General features: G+C 41.9%; 2 protein-coding genes across 5 annotated transcripts in view; one reads left to right on the plus strand and one right to left on the minus strand.

Annotated features, from left to right (window-relative positions):
• Positions 1 to 2: 2 nt before the first annotated feature.
• On the minus strand, positions 3 to 5,029 carry DMAC2 (distal membrane arm assembly component 2). Of its 2 annotated transcripts, XM_078857968.1 has the most exons (6): positions 4,952 to 5,029; positions 2,374 to 2,549; positions 1,321 to 1,401; positions 985 to 1,121; positions 564 to 726; positions 3 to 461 (listed from the first exon to the last, which is right to left on the minus strand). In XM_078857968.1, exons 1-6 carry the CDS (start codon positions 4,979 to 4,981, stop codon positions 311 to 313), a joined length of 738 nt encoding a protein of 245 aa, XP_078714094.1. In that variant the 5' UTR covers positions 4,982 to 5,029; the 3' UTR covers positions 3 to 310. The 2 variants fall into 2 exon arrangements, with proteins under 2 accessions (XP_078714094.1, XP_078714095.1); XM_078857969.1 differs by lacking the exon at positions 1,321 to 1,401.
• A 390-nt stretch (positions 5,030 to 5,419) lies between these two features.
• The window catches only part of USP34 (ubiquitin specific peptidase 34), a 78,238-nt gene continuing 68,579 nt past the window's right edge, over positions 5,420 to 15,078 (plus strand). For all 3 annotated transcript variants that reach the window (XM_078858453.1, XM_078858454.1, XM_078858455.1), the window contains exons 1-2: positions 5,420 to 5,716; positions 8,012 to 8,096. In XM_078858453.1, coding sequence (XP_078714579.1) covers positions 5,674 to 5,716; positions 8,012 to 8,096 — 128 coding nt within the window. In that variant the 5' untranslated portion in view covers positions 5,420 to 5,673. The remainder of the gene's footprint in view (positions 5,717 to 8,011; positions 8,097 to 15,078) is intronic.

Raw genomic sequence — 15,078 nt, forward strand, 5'->3', positions numbered from 1 at the left:
TCCCATTTTTGGATGCACGACAGATGGACAGAATAATCCCCTGTGGGCTGGTATAACCAGGAGGATGCTATGTAATCAACAAATTGTATTCTCATGTGCAATTGGTAAAAACTCCATGGACTCTAAAATACATTGTATCAAACTTTTATTTGTTACTAATTTAGGAACTTTTCAGTATACTACCAACTTCAATGATGAGTCAAGCCTTTAGCAATAATTATTAATGACTCCACTGGCACAAAATATAATTGCTCACAGATAAATTATAAAATTGGCCAGGCACTCCATTTGAAAGCTATTCCAAGTATTTTCAAGTTTGCTCATGTAATGTCTCCTCATTCAAACTCGGTGCATCTTCCATGATGACTGTGGTGTTGGGCAGCATCTCATCCACCAGTATCTTGACGAGGCCCTTGTGGGACACCAGTGGCAGGTGTGACAACTCCAGGTACTTCAGGTTCCTGTGAAATGACCATACAAATTGTCAACAGGCGCCCAACTCGATATTTAAAATAGATCTAAACTCGTGAAAAAGTATCTCCTTGCGTGTGGTAGACCCTCACGTGAGGTTGTGGAGTGAGGCGAGCCCACGGTCTGTTATCAGTGGGCAACCTGTGAGGTGCAGCTCCTCAAGGCTCTCACGGAACATATGCAATCGGTTGAGACACCAGTCATCCACGTTTGGGCAGTTCCGCAAATACAATGCCTTCAGCTGCTCCATCTGCTCTGTAGTTTTTGGAAAAAAAGTGTCAAACGTGCGGGGCTGCTGTTTACCGTCTAAAGATTTGCATTTTATGCTTTTTGTATGCTAGCATACCACCTGTGCTCTGAAGAACATCCTAATATAAAATATTTTATTAGAAGTAGAACATTGCAAGTGATTACCATTTTTTTATATATATAAACATGTTACAGAATACATGTTTACAAGAATTGCGTGCAAGCACAAAAATGTTGCATAAGTGGATAAAATAAAGATCATACCCAAGTTATCAAATCCATCGTAGTTGATTGGAAGTCCACTGGCATCCACCTCTTCCAAATTCACATCAACATGCTTCAAAAAGTCCCAGCTGAACTTTCCCTTCTTAGCCCTGTACCATTCCTCTTGCCCTGCAAATCTGCAGTGAGATTTCCTCCAGTCAATCACAAGGCACACTGGAACAATTGGTATTACTGCTACTTAAACCAATTTCTACATACTATTACTGTACAATATTGTATTTTCATTGTTTCATCCATTGCATCTGTTAACAGAAAAAATGTACAGCGATTGAAAGTATGTCTGGTTTTTATTATGCTCATGTCGTGGCACATTACCTTACACCTCCTCCTCTGGAGAGAATGAAATGTGCAGCTGCCACATTCTTTCCGTGCCTTTTCTTCGTAAATTCAAAATTTCTATTGCAAATGAAGTGAAATGTAAAAACTTGCACATTAGGCACCCAGAATATATTTTTAATATTACTCTTAGCAGCATGTTACTGAGTGGGTGACATTACCAAATACACCGTTGAACCAGAAGCCAAATAGTGGAGGAATATAGCCAACAGCCTGGTTGCAGTGTTAATTTGGTCAGAATACTTGATTTGACTTCAATATACTCTTTGGTTCTTTCGGTAAAGTCACGTAGTTAGAAATAAAATAAAACAAATCACGACGTTTTGATCGCAACGCAAGCGGTCGTTATCAGGGTAACATGAACTACGTGACTTTACCGAAAGAACCAAAGAGAATGGATTCCTGCAGTCACGAAAGTTTCAAATCAAGATTGTCTTCAATATATTTCACAACCTGTGGTATTCTAGTAAAGTAAGTATGTGGATCTATCTTCCGTCGTTCTCTTAATCTCGACTAAAACATTAGCAAGTTTTGTCCACTCCTGATTTGTTACATGTTGGTGTAGAGTGTGCACAAATTTTTTTATCCCCTCCCAAATATTAGGTTAATCAGTGAACTCAGTATATCGTTTTGCATAGTCAATTACCATGTTTGTTCTTCAGTGCAATCATCTCTAATAACATTACTGTATTCACTTACTTGAGACTGCACCGACGTTTAAACTGCTTTGATCTTTGGTAGGTGGCCAGTTATCTTCATGGTTCATGATTTTCATCCACTCAGTCATGTTGCCAACATTATTAAAAGCACTGCTGAAAATATTTTTGGTACCAATTTCATTTACAAAATAAACACTGCTCACAGTGCCATGTGTAGCATTTCGTTTCATGTTGGACCAATGCAATTGTATGTCACAACAATTTAGTCTTAAAAACAAGAATTGGTTTTGTGTTTATACAGAATAAGCATGCTACTTTAAAGTACTAAAAAGTATTTAACGTAAAAATGTCATGTGCAGTGATGAGCTCGCACTTGTTTTGTGATTGGAGACGCCAACGACGCAAAAAATAAACGGAGTTGACCAGAAATTCCACATCAGAGAAGCGATTGTAGTAGTCCTGTATCTTCGTTTTCCATTGCTCCTTAGGGTTGCTGCTGTGTGCCCACCTGGCACCTGGTCCTGTGCACACCAGCCTCCATCCATGCACCTGATCCATAAAGACAGGGAATTACATTTTGTTCGCTCGGTAAAGTAACGAGATTATTTTACCTCGTCTTCACTCGGTGATATCGAAACGCTTTGCAAGCCCACAAAATATACATTATGTTGACTTGTAATTGTGGTCATATGCACCTCACATACATTTAAATTGTTGATTAGAATGAGGAAAATTGAACCTTGGAGGATTTGCTTATTGTGTTTAACCCGAGACCAGGCGTGACCCCGCAGTTGCGAGAAGTTATCTCCCTCGCCTGGTATGTGGCCATCAATTTAATAGGCATGCAAAAATCTGTCAAAACTTGACCCCTCCCAATCTCCCTGTACGCACGCGGGCTTTTTACACCCCCACCCCACCTGCTCACGTACACTTGACGCACCCCCCCCCCCCGAATTTACTATACCAGTGTGTAACGCGCTTGACGTCACTCAACGTCGACCAGCCCCCCTCATTAATAATCATGAACAGGTTACGTCCTCTCCATGGACCCGCCCCTCATTAATAATCATGAGCAGGTGACGTTCCTCCAAATGGACACCCCCCCACTATTAATAATAATTAGCGGGTGACGTCACTCCACATGGGGGGCGAGGCGCCTCCTCCCCCCTCCTCGGCGTCAACTTACAACCCTCACTACAAAGGCAGAACCCTCACGTCACGCGGTCTCCGTAACACTGTCGAGACATCAAAGTAAAAAGGACGTCATGATGACCAAGGAATTATAATCTTTAAATGAAATAAGCTTCCAAGTTTCAGATTTAGTGCAATAGAACGGCCGATATTTAATCCACGCAGAAACGATCAAGGATTAATAATATTAACGTGTTTAAGCAAACAGATAGTCCACCGCCGGACTATCTAACTCATTTGAAGGCCAATGTAGACAAATTATTATCGAGGCTTCAACCCCCACCCCGTTTCCTATGCGTACAGTACGTACATTGTCAGTAGACCCCCCCCCCCCATACGCAAGCTACGCATTTGGGTTAACCCCCCCTCCCCACTCCATGCGTACGTACTAAATGGATGGCCCCTATGCATGAGGTTGTGGGTTCAATCCTGACCCTAGCGCCTGTAGATTTGGAGTTTGCGTGTTCTGCCTGTGGACGCGCGGATTTTTTTTCCGGGTCCCCTCCACATTTAGAAACATGCATTTAGATAAATTGGCTGCTATAAATTACCACATTATAAACCAATTCGTTGAGCTATCATTTGTGGCCGGGTCACTTTTGCTACAGTATATACCAAAGTGGGTCTTACCTAGTAAAATAAAAAATATAGTTTAGTTTATTTGCAAATTACCTGCGTTGAGAATGGTGGTGCAAAGCCGGTACTTTTGAAATCACTGCTATTGCTGGAACCATAACCAGATGTTACCATCCTTGCATCTCAAAACTGTCATTGTTGATCAGTATAAAAAAATAATGTACCAATAGCTGTTGTGCTGTGCAAAGTTTACACATGGTAAAATATTGTACCCCATCGCTTGGATCAATCCAATTAATAAAGTTACACTGTGAATGAGTGAAGCACTCATAACTACACATTAACAGGCTTTTTTTAATTACTGCTTGCCGTAAAATATTTCCAATGTAAATCCACAGCACGCTTTAAATCAGAGGGAAATGCAAGAAAGTACTTTATTGCTAACCAAATCACAACATGAGGGGTTCCAAACTGTAACAATCTTAAGACGATAAATGGCACGCATGTGATCTTGCGAGCAGCAAGATCACTGTAAATGTGCAAACCTGAAATAGATGACTTGCTCATGAAATTTATGGCGAAACGGCCTCCGTTGGAGGATGCTCGAAAGATTCAACTCCTGAGAGCATTTGCCCTACCCGTGCACGTTAGCCAAACGTTATGGAAGGTGTTTTGGAAGAACCCCACGCTTTATCTCACCTGTCGATTGTCTGTGACGAGCACGTCGACTGCTGGGTGGACACAGGAATTAACAACAAAACTTGCCCACTACTGTAGTAGTGATAATACGACACAAAACATTTCCGACGGAGCAAACGTCGGAAATTACACATTAGCACGCGGGGACCAGTGGTAACTTAACCCACAAAGTGTCACTAACCGCACTTTGCTTTATCAACATCGACAGTCAATCACACGATCTCGCGACTCCGACCATCACTGGCACGCCGAGGAGAACCGAAGGCTGCACACAAACGCCGCGCAGCAAGCGCTGGGACCGGCTGGAGATGCACACAGAGAACCTCATCCGCGCTGTGGCAGAAGAACACACCTCCCTTTCCAAGCCGGCGGTGTCAACGCAAAACACGAAGCGACATGGAGCAGCCAACAGCTCGTGCACACCGCCGACTCGAGATAAGTAACGACGACTACGAACGAGAAGACGCCAAGAGCCGAGCACTCACACGCATCACCACGCGTGCCTCCATCATCATCGCCGCCACCACCACCACGCTCGTGACCCCTGGGTGACCCCGCGCTCCCTCTCCCCACAATGCGGCGCGGCGACTGACCCCCCCCCTCCTGCAGCCCCCCCTACCCACCTCTTCCGGAAATTGCCGAGCGCCGCCCGAGCGCAGCTTCCGAAGACCGCCGAGCGCCGCCGAAGATTGCCGAGCGACTCCGAGCGCGGCCGAAGACGGACGCCGCCACTTTCACAATGGCGGCGGCGGCGGCGATGATGATGATGAAGCGACTCGGCCGCAGCGGCTAATTAACATTTTTTATTATAATTAGCATCGAGCAAAAACTAATAACACTACAACTACAGTATTAACAAACAAACCTCATGAATATTGATCGTTACATTCATATTAATGATTAATATGCGCGGCGGGAGGGGGGGGTTTGTTTCTCACATGAATAATTAATATTGAATAAATCAGTCGGCCGCGCTGTGGCCCAGTCGCTGCTCCGCTCCGCTGTCCGCATTACAGTACTTGACACATTTAATTTTAATTGTAATAACCGCGTTATGTAGTTTTATTTATTGCTCGTTACCGTTGCGACTATCGCCGCCGTTATCGTATCGCGGCGTTAGTGATATTTTACCGCTGCTAACTGCCGCCACGGAACGCGAGCGACCACGAGCCCCGCTGGAGCCGCCGCCGACGACGCCGCCGCCGCGATGTGTGACAACTGCGGCGAGCTGGTGTCCGTGCTCGGCGCAAGTGAGTGAGGACGAGGGAAACGGGTGGCAACCTCCTTTAAATCGTCGCGGAGAGTACTCGGGAGATTGCTGAGCGAGACCGAGAACGCGCGGAGGAATGGCAGAGGAGACATCCGGCCCGGTCTAGGCCTCAAAAGCCTACCCGCTTGCCTGAGCGGCCCGCCGGCCGACCCCGCCCGGGAGCCCGCGGGACCGGCTCCGGGCGGTCTTCTCCCACATATCTGCTACCCCATTGCTGCTCTCCCTTAACAACAACTACCACCACCACCGGCTGGGACATATATATTTATTTTAACGATTAAACGTTGACTCGTTGCTTGTTACTCGTCGACTAGTAGCCGGCTTTAATTACGACTACGGCGCCGTATTGTGATGGTTAGCGGGGATGAGCTGTGTGTGTGAGAGAGAGAGATCGTAAACATATGGGATGACGGAGTCTCGCTCTCACATGTTACTCCATTGTTGGTGATGGGGAGATGCCGGGGCGTTTTCGCCGACAATTGCACGGGAAAGGAAAACCGTGTGGCCAGTTTCACACAGCCTTGTGGAGGGCGTCTGATGTGTGTGCGTGTCTTTGTGTAAGACCGTGTTTGTGTATTAGTGTGCGTCTTATGGTTATTGTGTTGTACAGTAACGTGCGTTCGAAAGGGAGGGGATCGATGGAGGAAGGCGGGCTTGTGCTGCTGTTGAGCTTGTTAGATTTGTATCCCTCTTAAATTCTGAAACCAGTTGAGCCTTCCCTTTTTCCAATTTAATGTATGGAGTCGCGATTCACGAAGGGTTGATTGTAGGAGCGTTGTGGTGTTTCATTCTTAAAAACCAAGACCGTGGCAATGATTCATAATAAGCACAAATCTTAAAACACATCTCCACGTTCGTCATGAACAACTGCCCTTGCAATGGCAGCTGATTGCATATGTTTTTGTTATAAGGCAGTGCTCATGATTTTGTTTCTATTTTTATTTGTCTGTAATTGTAGTGTGGAGAGCGTTTTTTTTAAGAGGTGGAGAGACTGGTTCCTTGGCTGTGTGGAGAATGTTTTGACATTGTCATGTCTGCCACGTCTCCCTTCGCCTTTGCACAACCGCGCACTCCTTTAGCCCCACCGATCCGCATCCGATTCGGCCTTCCTTTCACCTTTAGTTTTAATTAGACAACCTCCTTTTGAGCCTTTCGCCGTCGTTAGGCTCCCGTGCTCTCGGTGACATCAGAATCGCAAAAGGGGCCTGATCACAGCCGGGAACGCATTCCGGTCGTGGAAGGTGGCGAAAATCGTGTCCCCGTGGATCTGTCATACGTTTAGTTTGATTTTGGTTGTGGCTGTTTTCCGTAATTTGGGCACCATTGTGTGGATGAGGTGACGGCACCAGGAACTGCCATTGACTGAAGAAGGATCTTTGCCCGTACTGTGGAAGCGTGGACTGTACTTGCTTGGCGCTGGACTACAAGCTTTACATTGTTTAGGTTTTCACCCTAATTCATTACTCGTACTGCACGGCATAATGACTAAATCATGTAATGCAGTCGACTCCCATTGCATTTTGTTGATTGGCATATCAGTTGTTGCATAGTCACAGGAGTTGATATGAGATCACAGTTCATAATCATAATGTATTCATAAGGTGTGTCTAGTCAATGTATTCTAGCGCTGGTGCATTGGTTGAAACCCGACCATGCATAATTTATACAGTATTGCTAAGTGTAGAAATTGCTGTTATAAATACGGAGCGTTATTTCAGTTGCTTGTGTCTTGTTTACTAACCTGTCCCCTGTTACAAATGAATGTCATTGGTGGAGTGGCAAATTTTGTATCAAATGTGTTTGTGATTTATTGTTTTTGGAAAAGTCCTAGAGACCTGGGGGAATGTAATTGAAGGGTGCATGGCTTTGGCGCGAGCAGAAATTCCTTAGCTAAATTAAACCCAGAGTCCAGGTTTTATATCAGACGGTATATGACTCCTCAAAAGATCGTTGTTCCGAGTATATGAGATTAACATTTCAGTGTCATAATTTAATAATGGTAGATTTATCTAATGCAGTATAAGCACCGTTATTAGTCTTACAAAAATATAAATTACCTTTCCTGCAATCAAGTTTATGGTTGGAAATAGTTTACCGTGATGAATAAAAAAAAAATGTTTCATTTGAATTTGTACAGTGTGTATGAACACCCTTTTGTGTATTATGATATTTTCGTTCACATTCGGTTCAAGATATGTATGTAGCATGTGAAAAATCATTACTTTAATGCTGTATTCGACTGGTCTAATTGCCCTTTCAACCTCTTGTTTTCCAGGGGAATCGGAAAATGATGAGGTATCGTCACTCAAGAAGGAGCATGTTCTCAAGTTATTTAATTATATCAGCTCGTGGCCACAGAGGTAAGATTAGGGCCTCTTAAAGCATGCCCTGGTTTATTTGAACTTTGAAACAGCTGTCCAAGTTGCTCCTGGGTCTGTGGATGGCATGTGGTGCTGACTGTAATGACTGAAAGGTAATGCAGGGGCAACTGTCTGACCAGGCTAAGGATCTATCTGTAGGGAATTTCAATTCAATTTAATGCATTTATGTGCTCATTTGTATTTTATAATTATTTAACATAATTATTTAACAGACATTCGAATGTAGGTGGTAAGGTGATAGTCATTAAACTAATTCCAAGAAAACTTAGTAAATTCGGTTAGAATATTTAAGCAAATGTTTCAAAGACAGAAAAATATACACTGTCATCATCATTAATAATCATCTGAATGTTGTAGTCTGTATTTATATAATTGTCAAACCCTGCAATGATGATTCTTTAGATTTGACAGTGGATTATTGTGCTGGCTGTTTCTTTTACTGCTTGTGCATATTTTTACGTGCATAACAATACATGAAAATAAAATTAATAGCAGAAAGATTATTCTAATTATTGCACATTTTTCATGTTGAGAACTCACCTGTCCAGTAGTATTAAATGATTCAAAGCATGAGTCATTATACCCCACTACTCATTATCTGTATCTGTAAAGTGTACATGTTGGATGACCATTTCTGTTTCTGGAGACTAGACTTTCCTGAAAAAATGTGAGTGAAATGTGTCAGATTATCTACCAGCAGTTTAAAATAGTATGTAATGGATGGCTGCCTTTGGAGTGATATGAGTGTGTGTAAAAATAAACGTTTCATAGCTTATAGATGTGGAGAAATGTATCTTCAGGAGCATGACATTGTTAAATCTGTAAGAATATTGCCAAGATTTTGTTGCATATGATAATAATGAGGTTGGGTCACGATTGCATCTGATCGAACTGCCTGTGACATTTCAAATAATCGAATTATTGAGTTATGTTTTTATTGAAAGGGACACAGATTTATTGTATTCGTTCAGGTGAAGGTCGGATATTTAGACAGAACCAGGCAACTGTGTTTTAAATACTTTTTAAATTAATTGTTTTTATTAAATTAAAATCGGTGAGGGTAGAATGCAAGCTTTATGTATTGTGTCTGCCAAATGTCATGGTCATTCACCATGCTTTAATGCTGCTCTAAGTATAGCGTATAATTACGCAAGTCCAAAGTTCATCCCTGTACTGTGCTTTTGTTTATTTTAATTGGATTCAATAAACCTAGCCGTTTTCATCACATTCAGAACAATCCAAGCAGCCACTGCTAGCTGCCAAAAGTTGGCACGGTGAATGAGTGGTTGGTGGAGTTGCACTGGAGAACTGATGTTCTCATTGCTTATGTTTACCAGGGCTAGGTGGACTATATTGGCTTGTCTAAATGCAGATTGCCCTACATATCTTAAATCGTTGGGTTCGACTGAAATGTGGCAATCAAGAAACAGTGTTATATTTTGATTGAGGCTACAGTGTAATTATATGGCTGTTAAGTCCACTTATTGCTCTTATCCATGCTTGCCTTACATCATGGGACCTTCTTTGCTTGTACCAAAATATGAGAATAGGACGATTGCTTGTGTTGTGATTGAAATGTTGTGATTTTGTATTATTTCTCTATCTACGAGACTTTACCGAAATAACCAGAGTATGAATTCCTGCCGTCACGAAAGCTTTTAAGTCAATATATGCATTGTCTTTGAAACTGAGTGATCTACACCAGACAGCTTTCTTTTGAGCCTAGTCTCAAAACGGTGTTAGACCAGAGGATGTCTTTTGGTATAACACCGTTTTGAGACGAGGCTCAAAAGAAAGCTGTCTTTGGTGTGGACCAATCAGTTTCAAAGACAATGCAAATATTATCAGTGTTTTTTGTTTGCATTTTGACCACAAGTATTGTGGTTAATGCAGACATGATTCCTTGCAAAAGGTTTAAGTTTAGTGTTTTAACATCTTAACACCTGTTTGTTGCCAGAAAAAAGGGGAAAACCTACTTGCATGCTTGCCTTCTTGGCATTGCAGGGAACCTGAACATAAATACGTTTTTTTAAGAATCAATGTTGTTCCTGGTAAAAGTCACTTGCCATCCCTTGCCCCCCACCCCTTTGCATGAAAACAAATTCATGCTGAGAGGTTTGTTTCTAATGTGTGGTGATTTATGAAGGCATGTGGGTAAATATGATGGAGCAATACATTAAAAGAGGTTATTTTAGGCCTAGCAATATCTGGTTCTCACTGCCTGTCTACATAGCCAAATAGATTTTAAATTTTTTAAAATCTCATATGACCAATGAAAATATTACATACAGTACTCTAATTCATATGTCTCATGAATTACATTAGTGATAACCTATCTTGGATCGTCAAAACATATGCTGGAGGACAGGTTTATTGGACCAGATTTTTGTAGCCCACATTTTTTTCATTGATTATCCCTCGCTAGATATACCAGCAGTCGCCTGTCGCATATAATTTCATATCTGTGTATTGTGTGGGTGGTAAAATAATTGTACAAGTCAAGATGTGTTCATTCAAGTGTTCCAGTTTTAAAGAAAATCACAGTTCTTTGCTGTATTACATGGTTTCCTATTCAATGGATTTATAAACAAGGCAATTCCATTTAGGTACATGTGTTTATGAGAAGGCAATGGAATGTAGTTTTCGGCTAATTATTTAATTCAATAAGTGAGCATTGGTAATTGTGCTGTGACACTGCTGCACAAAAGAGCTGGGACATGTGGTGGCCATGTTAGTTGTTTGCTGTCAGTTTGCTGCAGTAGTGTGAACTGGTCGGGCCTTGTTTTCACTGTCAGAGGTCATTCATAATCCCAGATGATGGCCTACTTTTGACTAGGAGCACTGTTGGATTGGCGTGGTGTGCAGACGGCAGTAGCCGTTTTAATGTCCACTTTGTACGATAGCCAGTTTTATGAATCTGCATCCACATTGCAGCACTGAGGGTGACATTCCGTGGGGGTTTTTTTGACGTTGAACCTTTGGACTTGTGCACCAGCACTGCATTTCTGTGAACTCTAGCTTCCCTTTTTCATCCGCAACATAATACATTTAAAACATTGTGTGTGAATGTTTGCTTAAGTATGTGTAGTTTATATATTTTTGTTTTACATTCACCAGGAATACATTGTACAATTATATATGATTGATTTTATAGAAATTTGTTTTCCATTGGTCATAGTTACATGAAACAGCTGTTGGAATGCACCAGTGTGGCACAGTGGTAACACTCGTGCCTCACATCAAGAAGGGCACCTGGGTTCAGATCCTGACTCGGGTGCCTTTCTGCATGAAGTTGATATATTCTCCCCCGGATCTGCATGGTTTCCTTAGCAAAAAAACATACAATATTACTGGTATGGGCCAGACTTCCCAAGCTGAAACATTTCCTGCAAATTACTGAATTGGTATTATACATAGCAGCATCGCCCCCTGCTGTGAAAATTTGGCAGGACCCTCCTGAAAAAGTCTTGAGACTCATTGTAGCTTTCCCAGGTAAACAAGTGGAAATAGATAAAAACCACGTCAGTCAAGCTATGTACAGGCATTACGAACGCCCTTACGAACCAGCTTGTGATTGAAAACTGAACCGCAGACCTATTTTGTTCAGAGGAGCGATCTAATGAGTCGGCCTCGCGCTCTGAGTGTGTTTGGGTGTGTATGCATGCGGACACGTGTGTGCGTGAAAGTGTGTGGGGAGCGGTAGTGTAACCGGTTACTGCGCAATGAAATCAGCGACCCGAGTTAGATTCTGGCTCGTGGCCAACACCAGTACCTGGTGTGGTGTGTAAACATCGCCACTGGGGAGACAAAGGCAGCCGGGCATGGTGTTGGCCACCCCCACCCTCTTGTGCGCCGTGCCGGCCTTCATAGTCGATGGTCGCTAACACCCCCCCTCCCTCCACAGTCTGTTAAGGCTATACGGGGGATTGTTGTCATTGGGGGGGGGGGGGGGGGGTGTGTCTTTGTGTGTGTCTTTGTGTGTGTGTCTTTGTGTGTGTCTTTGTGTGTCTGTGTGTCCAAGCGTGCCTCGTGTGTGTCTTTGTGTGTGTCTTTGTGTGTCTTTGTGTGTCCAAGCGTGCCCCGTGTGTGTCTTTGTGTGTGTCTTTGTGTGTGTCTTTGTGTGTGTCTTTGTGTGTGTCTTTGTGTGTGTCTTTGTGTGTCCAAGCGTGCCCCGTGTGTGTGTGCAATTATGGTATGCAATTGCCAGCGAAACGTCGTACTCAAATTGTAAATTGTTGTGGTTTCACGCTTCAACACACCGGTGGGCTAAAGCAGTGAACTAATTGTCTTTTGTCAACGTGACACTTTTTTACTGATTGGCCGTGTCGGGTGGTGGAGGGTTACGACACATTTATAAATAACGCGATCTAAACCCAGAAACGTTGATTATGAATGGTAACTGATTGCCCCCCCTTCCGTCTACAAGCTAGCATCAGGATTTAAATGAAAATAAAACAGTTTTTTTTCTGTTTACTTTACTTTACGTTTTAGTTATTATACAGTATTTTTTACAGTGTGAGATGCAACTGTAGAATATTTATTCTTAATTATGAGTTTAGCATTGCTTCCCTTTTTAAATCCTTTATATTAAGTTCGCTTGCTTGCTTGCGTGCTTGCTTACGACCGTGCAAATCTTTTGGTCGTTTTTTAACCCACTTCCCGTGATCCAATCGAGCTGACATTTTCCACACAGACTCGTTGTGCGAGACAATTAATGTTCGTGAAAAAAAATTCCCAACATTTTACACTTTTTAGGCAAAAAAAAATTATTTTACATATATTCAAATAGAACGCACAGTGTAAGAGCCCAGAGCGTAACCCCTCCACAGGCCGTGGCGGAGTAGCGCAGTTGGTAGCGCCCTCGCTTCCCATGCCAACGGTCGCGGGATCGATCCCCGCGTCCTCCACAGGCGAATATATTTTTAAATCCTTTATATTAAGTTCGCTGCCACGCATATAAAGGATTTATAGTGAAAAACTTCGTTTTTACGGGTTATACTTATTATTGAACCATAACACATTTCATAACGCTGACCGTACCGACTTATGAACTGTTCGACTTAAGAGCCGTTCGACTTACTACGGGGTCTCAGAAACGAATTAGGTTCGTTAGCCGAGGACTGCCAGGAACCATAATTACATACACATCACAGTGGCACTTTGATGAGGAACATACTCTTACTTTATCCTGCATATATACATGTATAAATTGCCATGTGCATGACTATAGACATTACTTTATACATTATTCTAACTTTGCCTAGTGGCCCGCCATTGCAATCCCAGGGGGAAAAATCAATGGGCCAAACTGGCACATGAAAGTATGTTGTGCAAAAATTATAATGTTCTTACACATAAACAGATGTCGATATATGTGCACTGCTTACAGTATGTAAGCAAATTTGTGAACTACCTGAGGACTGAAGTTCGGGTTTTGCACCACCACAATAGTTTCATTTTAACCTTCACTTCATTTCCTCCACACCCACCTCAATGCCTCTAAGGCAAACAAGTTGACCATCTTAGTGAACACCGATAAGATTTCTCTGCCTTAATGCTCAACAACTACGTTCGAACAACACCTTTAGTATAGGGACTCCAAACCATCACATGTATTGTCTGCCTTTAGGAACAGTGTGGTTCTGCAGACTACCAAGGTCATGTGTGCATGCCATTATTAACTGAATATTAAAACTTGCGAGTACAACAAGCGTCAACCTTTGTCTCATTTGACCTTGGCGCTTTCCAAAATACACTTCATCGCCAGTATGTAGATTGCCAGAGTTTTTACACGATAATCGAATGTAAATAATGAGGGACTATGTTGTAAATGGACATTCTTGAATTTTATTTTTTAAAACGATTATCTTATCTTGAATGTATATAGCGCTTTTATCCAATCACAGTTAGGTTACATTGTGTACAGTGTTCATACTTAATGTGTGCAAATGTTAACAGTAGCATATTTAAAATACCTTTGCTTGGCAGCCTTGGCTCATGTATAATGTACACTGCCTAAAACTGAATTTGATGGTGAAAAGGCTGACAGCAGTTTTAAGTTGTGCTGCTGAAAAGTTAGGTTTAAAAATTATGTGCAAACTAAAATTCATAATGGATAATTTAGTTAATAAAATATGCTCCCAGCAGTGTTAAAATGCAATGTGAAATGATTTGTTGGGAAGGTTTCATAACCAAGAAATGTAACATTAGTTGACTTTAACACAACAACTAATCTTTGTGCTGCTTTTGGCTTGCCAAGAGATGTCTGCCTTAATGCTCAACAAGGGAAAATAAATCCTCCATGTGAACATGCTCAACACAGCTGTAGTTGGCTTTGAGATCACCAGCAAGGGCTTGAATTTACTCTGAATTGTTGTGGTCCATGGCATTCTTTCAGATCCTAGATCTGCTGGTGAGATGTAGAGTGGTTATCGTTAAAGGATGCGTTGCACATTTCTTTGAGAACAATGTGTCGTTTATTTGTTGTCGTGTGACTGAAAACGGCCACTTGTTATTGGCATAATTTTTGTCACCTTTCTTGGAGGACTGTCTTAAGTGTGTGATTGTTCAATCACATTCAACGAATTGGTGATCACATTTTGTTTCTGAGTTAATCATGTGGCAATGCACGAATGGCATGATTCGTTTTTATAAGTTGCATGAATTTTATATTGCCATGAATCATGTACTCGAAAGATAAACGATTATCATAATATATCCAAGTTATAACATTTTCAAAGGAAAATATAAATGAGTATATTAAATACATACATTCATAAAATGTAACAGACGAGTAAAGCACCAAGTAAAAAAACATGATACAATTGAATGGAAAATGCCATCAGTGCAGTCTAAATGTTCATAAATGACATTAAATGTAAAAGTATTCTTACAGCTGTCAAACGATTTCATTTAGCCAATTAATACATGCAATGCCATGGTCCCGGTGATTTTTCATGGC

Source organism: Lampetra fluviatilis, chromosome 7 (genome assembly GCF_964198595.1).
Source record: "Lampetra fluviatilis chromosome 7, kcLamFluv1.1, whole genome shotgun sequence".
In the NCBI taxonomy this organism is placed as follows: domain Eukaryota; kingdom Metazoa; phylum Chordata; class Hyperoartia; order Petromyzontiformes; family Petromyzontidae; genus Lampetra; species Lampetra fluviatilis.